The following is a 13,242-nucleotide window of genomic DNA, read 5'->3' as shown; positions in this document are numbered from 1 at the left end:
CATTCATTATACTGCTTGCATAATTAGCTAACACTCTAAATTAAAATCATTCACAATAATGATTTCAATTGCTATGAGTTATTTAATAATTATATATAATAGAAATTGCAAAACATGTCTGAATAATGAGAGAAAAAATGGTTTAAAATCTGTAAGGATATGAGACAGTATCTGTTGGAGAGTTACCCAAATTTCAACATTACATGCTATCAAAGGGCATTTACTCACGAAGACAAAGATTCCGATAGCTCTTGAATCACTGTGAAGTATCAGCTGACTAGATATACTCCATCCAGATCGATAAATTCAGAAACATTTCACCTATCCTTGATCTGTCAAGATCACAGATCACCAAGCTAGACAAGAGTTCATCAAAACTGCCAGACAATGAAATCATTATCACAACACAAAAATTCAAGGGTGGACTTACTAAAATCATGGAACATCCCTAGAGACTGACACCATCACCAAAGCTGCCCCTGAACAAACAAACCTAAGATAAACTTGAACTTTATATGTGTGTGGTGGAAAAGATGACACTTCTTAGAAATCAGAATTCAGCACTCACTGCTGGTGACCTGACTTAGACCTAACTCTCCACCACAACTCTTATTTTGACACACTTAGGACCTTTATCACTTGCTCGGCACAAGGTGAACTGCATTATGTAAACTTCACAGGAACACACCTTATTCCCACCTGGCCTATAAACTCCCAAAGGGCAGCTCTGCGCTAAAGGTGTTTTGTCCTGACAGTATCTAGAGCAAATGGGGAACCTAGTAGTCTAATCACTCCGTAAATATCTGCTGACTGAATGACTGAATGAGAAATAAGTAATTCAAGGAAATAAAGGAACAAAGAACATGAGGTAAATTGCGAGGCAAAAGGTATCCGCCTGAGATATGAATTATCATGTGTTCTTTTTCCCCAGATTATGTGGTACTCAAAAGAGAATAAAACAACAAGCTGACAGTCGTCTAATGATTTTAAAGATGAAAGGGAATTGTTTCTCCGTGCCTTTAATCAAAGCACCTTGATCATATGTGGTATTCAACCAGTAAATTAAAGAATACAAGCTTCTTGGTGGCCAAGTTTATATCTTTGTTTCTTTTATAAGGACTGAGTGGAAATTGAATATAAACGAGAAAAACAACTTGAAAATAAAATTCTACTGGGCCTTCCCAATCAGTCTGAAGTTAAAAAGATATCCATGGACAAAATTCCAGGATTATTAAAACCAAACTGTCAGTACCCAACCAAAACTCAAACTCAACTCTCTTTCCTCTTCTCCTTTACATGTACCTGGGATACTACTACTGACCTACTTTACAGGGCTATCATGAGGATTAATCAGCTTAAAAATGATCAGCACATCGACATGAAGAGAGCTTGTAACATGTATAGTTAACCGCTTTTACAATTAACAAATGAACTGAGCCTCTTGTATCACGGTGCAAACCACTGTGTTAATTACTTAAAGGTAAACTGCAGGGACTTCCCTGGTGGTGCAGTGGTTAAGAATCTGCCCGCCAGTGCAGGGGACACGGGTTCCAGCCCTGGTCTGGGAAGATCCCACATGCCGCGGAGCAACTAAGCCCGTGAGCCACAACTACTGAGCCTGCGCTGTAGAGCCCACGTGCCACAACTACTGAAGCCTGCGCACCTAGAGCCGGTGCTCCACAACAAAGAGAAGCCACTGCAATGAGAAGCTCGCTCACCGCAGCAAAGAGTAGCCCCCGCTCGCCGCAACTAGAGAAAACCACGCACAGCAACAAAGACCCGACGCAGCCAAAAATAAATAAATAAAATAAATTTAAAAGAAAAAAAAGTAAACTGCAAATTTTTAAAACACAAATAGCATCTCACATTGAAGAATATGCTCATGAATAAGTATATATTTTATAAAACATTCAAATGTCTTTAAGGAAAGTAGGCTGAGTACTACAGACAGAAAAAAGTAACTTTCGATCAACCACACCAGAAAAATAAAATTATTAAATGACATTTGCTCCTGATCCCTAGGGCTCTGGACCAGAAAGCTGTCCACTCAGCTGTCAAAGCCGTCAACACCTCCGTGGCGTTTGATGACTACCATTCTCGTCATCAGAGAGATGGTGAATTTATGCAAACCTCTAACCTTTATGAATCTATGTAAGCCCTCCCCCACCTGCAATTCCTGCTGAGGAAGAGCTGGGCCCCGAACAAGCGCAGTGCTGAGATCTGAATATCTGCTATGGTACCTTCTGCCTTTTATATCACAGTTGAGCCCATGGAAACACGCATTGCAACGTTAGGAAGTCATTACCGGATTTCTTCTGTTTCCCTTCAGCTCAGTTAGTTTGCTTTTCGGCAAAAACTGATTAACATAACAGAGTTACGGCGTCCTTCAGATGCCCTAGAGCAACCTGATAAGCTGCTTGAAAGTGTTACTTCTACCAGCCCGTTACCAGCAACCCCAGCTCTGGGAATTGAGGCTTCTGAGATGGTCTGCTTATAAACTTCATTTATCAAACAGCAGGAGAGCTGTTACATATGGTGATGGGCATTACGGAAATACTTAGATTGAACACAAAATGTGAATGTGAACTGGATTAAATTACCTACAAGAGAGAGAGAAACTAACTCAGGAGGAGGTAAAAGGAACCAATCACAGGTGTGAATCAAATAGCGCTGCACCGGAATGTTAGTCTGTTTATAAATTGTTACTCTTGGGGTTTGCCATGGAAAGGTTTCCTGGGATGTCTCTGCAGAATTTTTATCTATTTATTTATTTTGGCTGCGTTGGGATTCTTAACCACTGTGCCACCAGGGAAGTCCCCCGAATTTTTAAAATTTAACATAGGTTAAATTAAACTAAATAACTGCATCTACCACAGTTCTTGCCTACTCAAGACAGGAAGAAAGGTTAGCGGTTTACATAAATTCAGACATTCCTGATAACACAAGGATTAGCTTAAGCTAAAATCCCAATATGGGAAATCAGAGTATGTATGGGAAAAGGAGAAGGGTCCCTTCACAAGAAGAGTTGTGTTGACAATGTGGATAGGTGGGAATAAGAGAAGCACAATAAACTGAGGTAAGTTGTTTGAATTTTTTCTATGGGCCACTAGTTTCTATTTTAATTTAATAAAATATTTCAAGACTTGCTTAATGTTAGTTATAGATTAATCACTTATTTAAAAAAACATCATTTAGATGTTTTGTTTGCTTGCTTTATTTTTAGAAAATACAAAGAGGCACACACGGCTTCCTGTAATGCAGCTCTTGAAACTGCATGTTTTAGGAAATTATGAGATGACTTCATGGGCAAAAACATGAGGAAATTAGTTAATCCTCCTACATTGTCCTAAGCACTGAAACTATCCCTGATTTTTGGGAGGAGATAAGGTTGATATCACAATGTGAGGGAGAGAATGAAGGAGAAAAATGGGAGAGGAGTACACATGACAGTAATAATCCAACACTTATTTAAAAAGCTGGACAATGAGTTTAGACGGGGCTTTGATATTCTGCCGATAAAAAATGCTTCTAGGGGGTTTCCCTGGTGGCGCGGTGCTTAAGAATCCGCCTGCCAGTGCAGGGGACACGGGTTCGAGCCCTGGTCTGGGAAGATCCCACATGCCGCGAAGCAACTAAGCCCCCGTGCCACAACTACTGAGCCTGCGCTCTAGAGCCCGCGAGCCACAACTACTGAAGCCCGCGTGCCTAGAGCCCATGCTCGGCAACAAGAGAAGCCACCGCAATGAGAAGCCTGCTCACTGCAACAAAGAGTAGCCCCCGCTCGCCGCAACTAGAGAAAGCCCGTGCGCAGCAACGAAGACCCAACGCAGCCAAAAATAATAAATAAATAAAATTAAATTAAAAAATGCTTCTAGGGGTCACAGACCTCTCCACCTTTGGCCAAAGCACAAATGAATGAGTCACGGACACACCTAAGCTAGAACCGGCAGCTGCTGGCACAGTGGGGAACATCTGGGCCTGCGTAACCAGGAGTCTCAGTGCCTGAGGTGTCCTGGAAACACCCTCCCGCGCCACACAGAGACATACGCGACGCTGGTCACACAAGGGCAGTGCTGAGAAGGAGATAAATCCGCGTACAAGGAAAGCACAGTAGCCTCAGAAGCAGCAAACGCAGTAGGAAACTACTAGATGTGCTCACAGAGGAAAAACAGAAATCCTTGAAGATTGTCGCGGAGGGCTTTACACCACCGCCCCGTGGCACGTACAGAATTCCCCCCAAAAATGAACTCAGGTACCGTGCAACTTTGCCAGCTAGAGACCGAGCGTAGAAAGGGACACTTCACCGTCGGCAGGACAGACTCAAGGCACACGTTCAAAGCGAAGAGCTCCGTCCTTGCGCGTCCCCTACACGACCACCTTCCCGCACCTTTCCTTCCCCCCCTCACTCTCTTTAATCCTTCCCACTGCTAAATCCTTTGGTCTGGGCAATGATGTTGACTTGAAATGGCAGACCCGCCCACTGCCCCTGGAAGCATGCTCTCTGGGGAGGCGGCCTTTTCTCAAGCTCCCTCCCCCAAGACCACAGGGGTTACTCGGGGATGGCATTCCTGTGGGCTCAGCCACTCCAGGCTGCCCGAAACAGGGTCCCTCTGTCACTGACGTCCCCTCCGTGCCCAGCAGCTCCCCAGGTCACAGCTCTCAATAAACACATAGAGAAAACAAGCTCACTCTCTTCTTCCCACTCATTAAAACTCATTAGAACACACCTACTAACAAGAAAATTAAAGAGGGAAGCTCCCTCCCCCAGAACCTTTCCATTCAGTGAGGCACCATTCCGCAGCTGCTACGCCGTTTATAATTAACAGGCAAGCGTAACCAGCAACAGAAATTTCTGGACTCCGCTGCAATTTACACCAGAGCCTGGCTCATCCCAAATTTCGATTGCAAGCTCCGGCTGGATTCCGTGGTCGAGCCCGAGAGCCTTCTTGGAACATCGCCGGCTGGAGTCGCTCGCCATCACTCGGCCTTGCCTCCCGGGAGGGAGCAGCTGCGGGCTGACCGCCCACCCAGCGCCAGGGGCTCTGGCAGGAGGGTCGGCTGGAAGGACGGCCGATGGCACTCAGGTGCGTTCACCACGCTGCCACCTGCAGATCTTCGCTATCGCTGGCCTGCAAGGGCTTCGCTTCCTTTTCCACCTGCCACCCCAGGTCCCATCGTCTGGCCCGAGGGTCGGCTGGAAGGACGGCCGATGGCACTCAGGCGCGTTCACCACGCTGCCACCTGCAGATCTTCGCTATCGCTGGCCTGCAAGGGCTTCGCTTCCTTTTCCACCTGCCACCCCAGGTCCCATCCTCTGGCCCCAGGCCTTAGGACCAAGGTGAGCCCTGAGGCGCCTCTGGGCGGCTGGCCCTACCGGGAGGTGGCCTGACAGACAGCAGGGTCACAGAGAAAACAGACAGGAGGCGGGAGGACGGCGGCCTTCACAGGCTACAGGTAACCTTGGGGAGACTTTACCGTCTGAATCTCCTTCTTCAAGAGCTACAGAACAGCCGGGAGTCACCTTTTCCAGCAAAGGAGCTGAGGTTCAGAAATACAGAGTCAGAGGGGAGGTAACGCCTCCTCCAGCAAGTGTGTCTGACTCCAGGGTCCCCCCAGCCGGGGTGTCTCAGCAGGCGTTACCACAAAGATCTCCTCCTGGCCCCCAAAACATTCCCTTCAAAGGCTGGCCAGGGTGGGTACAAGTCCTCCAGGATCACCGGTGTAAAGCGGGCCTTATGGGTCTCTTAAGGTGGGTCTTGAATGTAGGCATTCCCCGCAGACAGGAGCACGCCGCTGGGCTGGGACCTGCCATCACCCCCCCTGCAGGCATTAGCTGTGAGATACTGCTCTCAGCTGGGGAACAGAGCACCATAGGAGCCCCATGCAAGACACAAGTGAGTTTTTACAGGAGGCCAAAAAAGACCTCGGTTTTTTCCAATATGAAAAATATTTTTTAAAGTCAAAAACCTTCCTGCCACCTCCGTAATAGCTATATATTATAATTTTGTATTATATTCATTGGTTAAACACATAATTAGGATTTACTAACTCAATTAATGAGCTGCTGGCACTGTGAATTGACTTTGTATTTCAGTGAACAACAGGATCTACTTACATTTGAAAACATGTAGTATCAGGTGCACTGTACATAGAAAGGTGTACATACACGTATGGCCCACGCTACAGACCCCCTTCCTTGAACTCCGCAGAGTCCAGGGCCCGCAGGTTAGGAGCCCCTGGCTAGAACACTGGGCACTGCTCCAGGTGGGCAGGCCTGGGGCGGCGTTTTCTCTAGGAGGCTCTAATGAGGGAACCAGGAGGCAAAGAATGGGGAAGGAGCCCACAAATCGTGCTTCACATACTTCACAATTTATCCTTAAGACCAGCCCTGCAGCCCTTTATCCAAGGGTCAACATAAAAATTAATGATTACAAGTTAATACTGATACATGCTATGGGAGAGAATAACTATGAGAAAAGAGGGAGGCAGGCACAGGGGGGAAAAAAAAAAAAAAAAAAAGCTCACCCTAACGTCAAACTGACTTTCCTAAAAGAACACAAAAGAATAAAATTATCTAGACAAAAACCAGCAAGGCTCTTTTTCCATGAAGCTTTGGCCTCTTGATGTGATTTGGACTGAACAAAAAAAGACAGCAAGTAACAAAGAAAACGGCACATGCTAGTGTGAAAAATACTACACAGTCACAATTTAAGACCCTACCTCATCATTTCTCACCAGAAGGAGAGCCCCCCTGAAGGGTCAACGCTTGGTGAGGAAACCTTCGACCAGCTCTCCCAGCCTCGGCCGGCCTCGCCCGTCATCGAGGCTGCCCAGGTGCACTCACCTGGCTTGTTTCCTTCCCTCTCGTGGCCCAGCTGCCCCTTGGTGTTCAAACCGCACGTGTAAACTTCCCCATCCTCCAGCAGGAACACGGAGTGGTTGCCTCCGCAGGCCACTTCCTTGACGCGTCTGTCGGACGTAAATCCACACAGCTGTGGCTCGGCCACAATCCCCTGCAGGTTAGGGCTCATCCCAGGCTGGCCCAGAGACCAATACCCCCAACATAACATCGTTCTTGTCCTTCAGGGAGACATGTAGCCTAGAAGAGAGCTTTGTAAGGAAAAAAAAAAAAAAAAAAGGTGCGGGGGAATCAGAAAAAAAAAAATCACTTTAAGGAATAAACGTAATCAATTTTAAAGAAGCCCTCCCCTTAATATTCTTCAGATACCTTGCATCTCAAAATAAAACATATTAAAATTGCTGACGGTAGTTATAATAATAATGCTATTTTTATGTTTTAGTAAGAGTTTTAAAAAACGTCTAAACAAATGTTGTGTAAAGGAACAGTGAACACAGAATGCGGTTTTCAGATCACTGATGAAGAACTGAGTACAGGAGACGTGCTGCAACAATGTCTGCACACCATGACGGCAACAACTGTTTTGAAACTACCCTCACGACTTCAACTTGTCCTCTCTTGCTGCACCTGTCCTTTGAGTTTTCTGGGTTTTGGTTTTTTTAAACTAACTAATTTTGAACTAACTCCTTTAGGTAGCCAATTGTTAACTTGCATAGTAGTAATTCACTACTCAAAACAAAAATGAGAAACGGGGAAAAAGAAATGCTATCTTCTCTGCCATTCCCTCTTACACATCCTTTAGGATCTGGGTCAAGCTTCAGTTCCTACCTGAGAGCCTCTCTGACACATCTACTATACCGCCTTGATTGGAAACTTTCTCTGTCTCTTGTAACTTAACTCCTCAGCCAAAGTTTAATTGCCTCAGGCAGAGACCATAGCACGACATATACCTCTCTGATTTAGCAGGTGCTCAGTCAACCTTTGGCTGATTGATTACAGCTGACTACCCCAAAGTTTCACTACCATTTAAAAATTCATGCTTCCTTTTTGTACAAACAACAACTAAAAATAGAACTACCATATGACCCAGCAATCCCACTACTGGGCCTATATCCTGAGAAAATGATAATTCGAAAAGATACATGTACCACAATGTTCACTGCAGCACTATTTACAATAGCCAGGACTTGGAAGCAACCTAAGTGTCCATCGACAGATGAATGGATAAAGAAGATGTGGCACATATATACAATGGAATATTACTCAGCCATAAAAAGGAACGAAACTGAGTTATTTGCAGTGAGGTGGATGGACCTAGAATCTGTCATACAGAGTGAAGGAAGTCAGAAAGAGAAAAACAGATACCATCTGCTAATGCACACATATGGAATTTTAAAAAGCGGTACTGATGAACTTAATGGCAGGGCAGGAATAAAAACGTAGATGTAGAGACCGGACTTGAGGGCACAGGGTGGGAAGGGAAAGCTGCAATGAAGTGAGAGAGTAGCACTGACATATATACACTACCAAATGTAAAATAGATAGCTAGTGGGAAGCAGCCGCATAGCACAGGGAGATCAGCTCTGGTGCTTTGTGACCACCTAGAGGGGTGGGATAAGGGGGGTGGGAGGGAGGGAGACACAAGAGGGAAGAGATATGGGGATATATGTATACATATGGCTCATTCACTTTGTTGTACAGCAGAAACTGACACAACATTGTAAAGCATTTATAGTCCAATAAAGAACGTGAAAAAAAAATGTTATTCTTTGAGCTAAATGCAATCATAGGAAGGAAGGGAGGAGAGATAAGATGCAAACTAGGGATAGGGTGGGGGTGGGGGGGTGCGGGGGGAGGACAGACATTTAAAAAGAGCAGCAAGCTCACAGTCTAGTCATAATTTAATTTTCCCAATTTGCTCAGCTGCTGTATTTGTACTAATTACTTTCATTTTTAATGTTTCATGAGTTTGTCTTGTCTCTCCTACCAATAATTACATAAACATCATAGTGCTTACTATACCGCAGTCACTGTACCTAATAAGCATTTTATGTCATTATCTCATTTCATCTTAACAACTCTGTACCCTCAGCACTATTTTTAGCCTCATTTTCAGATAAAGCAAGGCTCAGTGAGATTAAGAAGCACGCTCAAGGTCACAGAGCTGGAAGGAACACAACCAGGCTAGGAATCTAGGCCTGAAGCCAATGCGCACGCACGCGCTCTTACCCACTGGGCCACACCGCCACCCGATGCGCACGCGCACGCTCTTACCCACTGGGCCGCACCGCCACCCAACGCGCACGCGCGCGCTCTTACCCACTGGGCCGCTCCGCCACCCAAGTAGATTTACACGTCACCTACAAGAGCAAGAACACACACCAAAAAACGTATGGAATGATGTAGTCAGTATACAACACAAGATGTCTTAGAAACTTGAAAATAAAGTTGCCCTCAGAGCGTGAAAGTAGTCAGAATTAAGAGATAAAGGATGAGATTAAGCAGCTGAAGCATTAAGCCATCCTCTTAACCAGCCAAATACAATGTGTCTAAAAATATGGTATTAAGATCTGGACTTCCCTGGTGGCGCAGTGGTTAAGAATCCACCTGCCAATGCAGGGGACATGGGTTCAAGCCCTGGTCTGGGAAGATCCCACATGCTGCGGAGCAACTAAGCCCATGCACCACAACTACTGAGCCTGCGCTCTAGAGCCCACGAGCCACAACTACTGAGCCCACGATCCACAACTACTGAGCCTGCGCTCTAGAGCCCACGAGCCACAACTACTGAGCCCACGATCCACAACTACTGAGCCTGTGCTCTAGAGCCCACGTGCCACAACTACTGAAGCCCATGCACCTAGAGCCCATGCTCCACAACAAGAGAAGCCATGGCAATGAGAAGCCCGCGCACTGCAACGAAGAGTGGCCCCCACTCCTCACAACTAGAGCAAGCCGACGCACAGCAACGAAGACCCAATGTGGCCAAAAATAAATAATTTATATTAAAAAAAAAAAGGCCTTTGGGACACAATCAAAGCCTCACTTTAGATAGGACAAAGTATTTCTTTAAAAAAAAAAAAGCTATGATTGTATGTCTACATACACAAAGGTCTATAAACAATGCTGACAGCAGCTTTATTCATACTAAACAAAAATGGCAACAACGCAAATGTCCATCAACATGGACACTGCTCATCAATAAAATACAATGGAACACTATTCATCAATTGAAAAGGGCCACGACTGAAACGCACTTAATGCAAGAGAAACTGCAACCCAATGTGGCATGACCTTCCTGAAGAATGAAGGTTAGTTTAAAACAAATTCCTCAAAGGTGTTAGGGACTGCTATTTTGTCTAATCTCTCTCCTCAAGTCCCTCTTTATCTGGTAGCAAACCCTACGCCCTCCTGCACAAAGGTGAGCGTGACCCTGGCCAAGCCACTCAGAGAGGGCCAGCCCTAAGCCGCTGTGATTGGTGCAGGGAGAGGTTCACACTCCCAGCTGGGCCAGAGTCCTCCCCCACCAAGCCCCGTGGAGCTCTGACGGAAGACTGCCTCTTGCCTCCGAAGGTAACTGGAGCTGCCGGAAGCTACCTTCCCTGTCGCACAGAGGACACCTGTAAGACACTGGGAAGCTACCAGCCAGAGAGGTTCAAAGACAGGAGACAGAAAGAGTCCCAGCGATGGTGACTGAGCCTTGGATCCCCTCTTGCCTAGGGCCAGCACCCCGACCTTCACTCTTCCTGAGTACAGCTGTGTTTCATCACTCACGGATTCCATACTTGTGAATCTGCCTACCCACCGATATTTATTTGTAACCTCAAAGTCAGTACTTGGAGCCTGTTTGCAGTCATTCCCAGACATGTGCAGAGAGGTGAAAAATCTGAGCCCCTCTCTGTGCACGTTCCCAGCCAAATCAAACAAGACGATGCTCTCTACCTTCTTGTCTCAACTCTCACACTGCAAGCAAGTGATCTATTTGACTCCACTTGGTGCCACAGTTCTCATACTTTTATATTGTTCTGTCGGTGATTCTGCTGTTGAAAATGCCCCCCACGCACAGGGGTGAAGCCCCGTCTAGTGTTCCTAAGTACACGAAGGCTGTGAGTGCCGCACAAAGAAAACACACGTGATGGATGAGCTTCGTTCATGCGTGAGTTCCAGAGCCGTTGGCTGTGAGTTCAATGCTAATGCGAAAAAGGGGCGATTCACTGATCAAGACATGTGGCCACTCTGGAAAGTGCTAAAGTAACATCTATAGTGCATAGCGAAGCTACAGGAGAGATAGCAAAGCAACTGAGTATCTGGGGATTCATGAAATGACGCCTGATTATAGCGTGTACTAGACAGCACTGTTGTGAGGCTGAGAGCCAGAGAAACTTACTGTCACGTTACCCAGGGTCAGGAAGAGGTTTAAAAAAACTCTTCCTGACTAGTGTTTTATTATAAAGAAATACTGTATAGAGTTAATCATTTGTAAGAAATAGGCATCAAGTAAGGTGTCTAAAAAGAAACACACTTTTTTCTAGATTTTTTTTTTTTTTTCCTTAGGCTGCACCACAAGGCTTGTAGGATCTTGGTTCCCTGACCACGGATTGAACCCGGGCAGTGAAAGCACAGAGTCCTAACCACTGGACCACCAGGAAATTCCCCCCAGAAACACACTTAAACATATATGAAACAAGGTTACGTACTGATCTGTTGACCAGAGGCTCTTGGCAGGAACCTAACTAACCCTGTGTTTCCCCAGGAGCAATGGCTCAGTCTTCATTAATTTGGTGTTCTCAGCAACTTCATTGAACTTAACTACCACGAAAAATGAGAATCACCTCTATACAGTCTAATAAGTCCCTTCTTTGTTTGCTTAAGAATGAATGTCTGAATTGGATTTCTGTCACTCGAAATTAAAAAAAAAACTCCTAACTGATAATATTAACATTACACTATTAATAACAACAGCAGGTAAGACTTCATTTGAGCTTATGCTGAGTCTGGCACTTTTCTATGTGGTTCACAGATATTAAATCATTTAATCTTCTACGAGGTAGGTACTGCTATTATCATCTCAAATTTGTAGATGAAGAAAGTGAAGACAAAAAAAAAGAGAATGAAGAAAAAGTGAGACAGAAAGTGTTGAAGTGACTTGACTAAATCACACAACAAGGTAGTGGCAGAGCTAGGATTTAAGCCCAGAGAATGTGCTCTTGACTAGTATGCTATACAGTAAGGAGTCTAGAAAACGGACAACCAAACAGTCAGAACTTCCCAATATCTCCAGCTCTGTCCAGAGAGAAAGGGTACCATAACCATTCAAGCTGACTATTTGATCTGCTAAGTAATTATTGCCCAATAATGGAGATGGGGAGATCAGACTCCATAACATTAATCATTAAATTTACCCAGCCAACTGCCCTGCTTAGATTCCATGATTAATAAGCAATCTTAAATAACTTGGTTTCCAAGGCAGATACTACTATGGGGAAAGAATACTGTGACCAGCTGTCCAAAGCATCCCAGCCTTCTTGGCATTTCTACTTCTCGTTGCTAATTCGGCATCCTGGATCTATCAGTTTCTTGTAAGTCTGTTTAACATGATTCAGTCCTTGAGTGTCAGCTGAACTCTGGATGCTCTGGCCAACTGCAAGCCTGGGAAAGCAGCCTGAGGTGCGGCTTCACCCCTGATTGACTAGTAGAAACCATTTATGAAAAGAGATAAATAGGGGTATTGTTAAAATCCTGCCCACCTGAGTTATAGTAATGCAATCTTCAAGTAGTCAAATGAAAACTACTTATTCAAAAGACGCAGACATGGAGAACGGACTTGAGGACACGGGGAGGGCTAAGGGTAAGCTGCGACAAAGTGAGAGAGTGGCATGGACATATATACACTACCAAACGTAAAATAGATAGCTAGTGGGAAGCAGCCACATAGCACAGGGAGATCAGCTCGGTGCTTTGTGACCACCTAGAGAGGTGGGATAGGGAGGGTGGGAGGGAGACACAAGAGGGAGGAGATATGGGGATATATGTATATGTATAACTGATTCACTTTGTTATACAGCAGCAAATAACACAACATTGTAAAGCAATTATACTCCAATAAAGGTGTTAAAAAAAAAAAGAAAACTACTTATTCAGAGGTAACTAAATAGCAACCACAGATAAGATGTATTCCTATCAAAGAATGATTAACCCTAATTGGAGATATGGTCTAGCTCATCACGGCGCCCTGCCAAAACTAGAGCAGGAGGCACTAAAAGCATCTAGCTTTCAGGAGGGAAGTTCCGTGCGTTGAAGAGAAGTCAGATATTAATGTAGCTTCCACTTAAAGTACACTCTGGTGGAACCCCCGAATCTAGGAGCTGTGGGTTTCCGTGAAT

General features: G+C 45.1%; 1 protein-coding gene across 6 annotated transcripts in view; it reads right to left on the bottom strand.

Moving 5' to 3' along the window:
* The window catches only part of HERC3 (HECT and RLD domain containing E3 ubiquitin protein ligase 3), a 153,558-nt gene that overhangs the window by 132,964 nt on the left and 7,352 nt on the right, over positions 1-13,242 (bottom strand). For all 6 annotated transcript variants that reach the window (XM_082391621.1, XM_082391624.1, XM_082391625.1 and 3 more), the window contains exon 3: positions 6,845-7,110. In XM_082391621.1, coding sequence (XP_082247747.1) covers positions 6,845-7,070 — 226 coding nt within the window. In that variant the 5' untranslated portion in view covers positions 7,071-7,110. The remainder of the gene's footprint in view (positions 1-6,844; positions 7,111-13,242) is intronic.

This window comes from Balaenoptera borealis (genome assembly GCF_965194805.1).
Source record: "Balaenoptera borealis genome assembly, chromosome: 4".
Classification (NCBI taxonomy): domain Eukaryota; kingdom Metazoa; phylum Chordata; class Mammalia; order Artiodactyla; family Balaenopteridae; genus Balaenoptera; species Balaenoptera borealis.
Note: the sequence above shows the minus strand (reverse complement) of the source record. Positions and strands in the feature narration are given on the sequence as shown.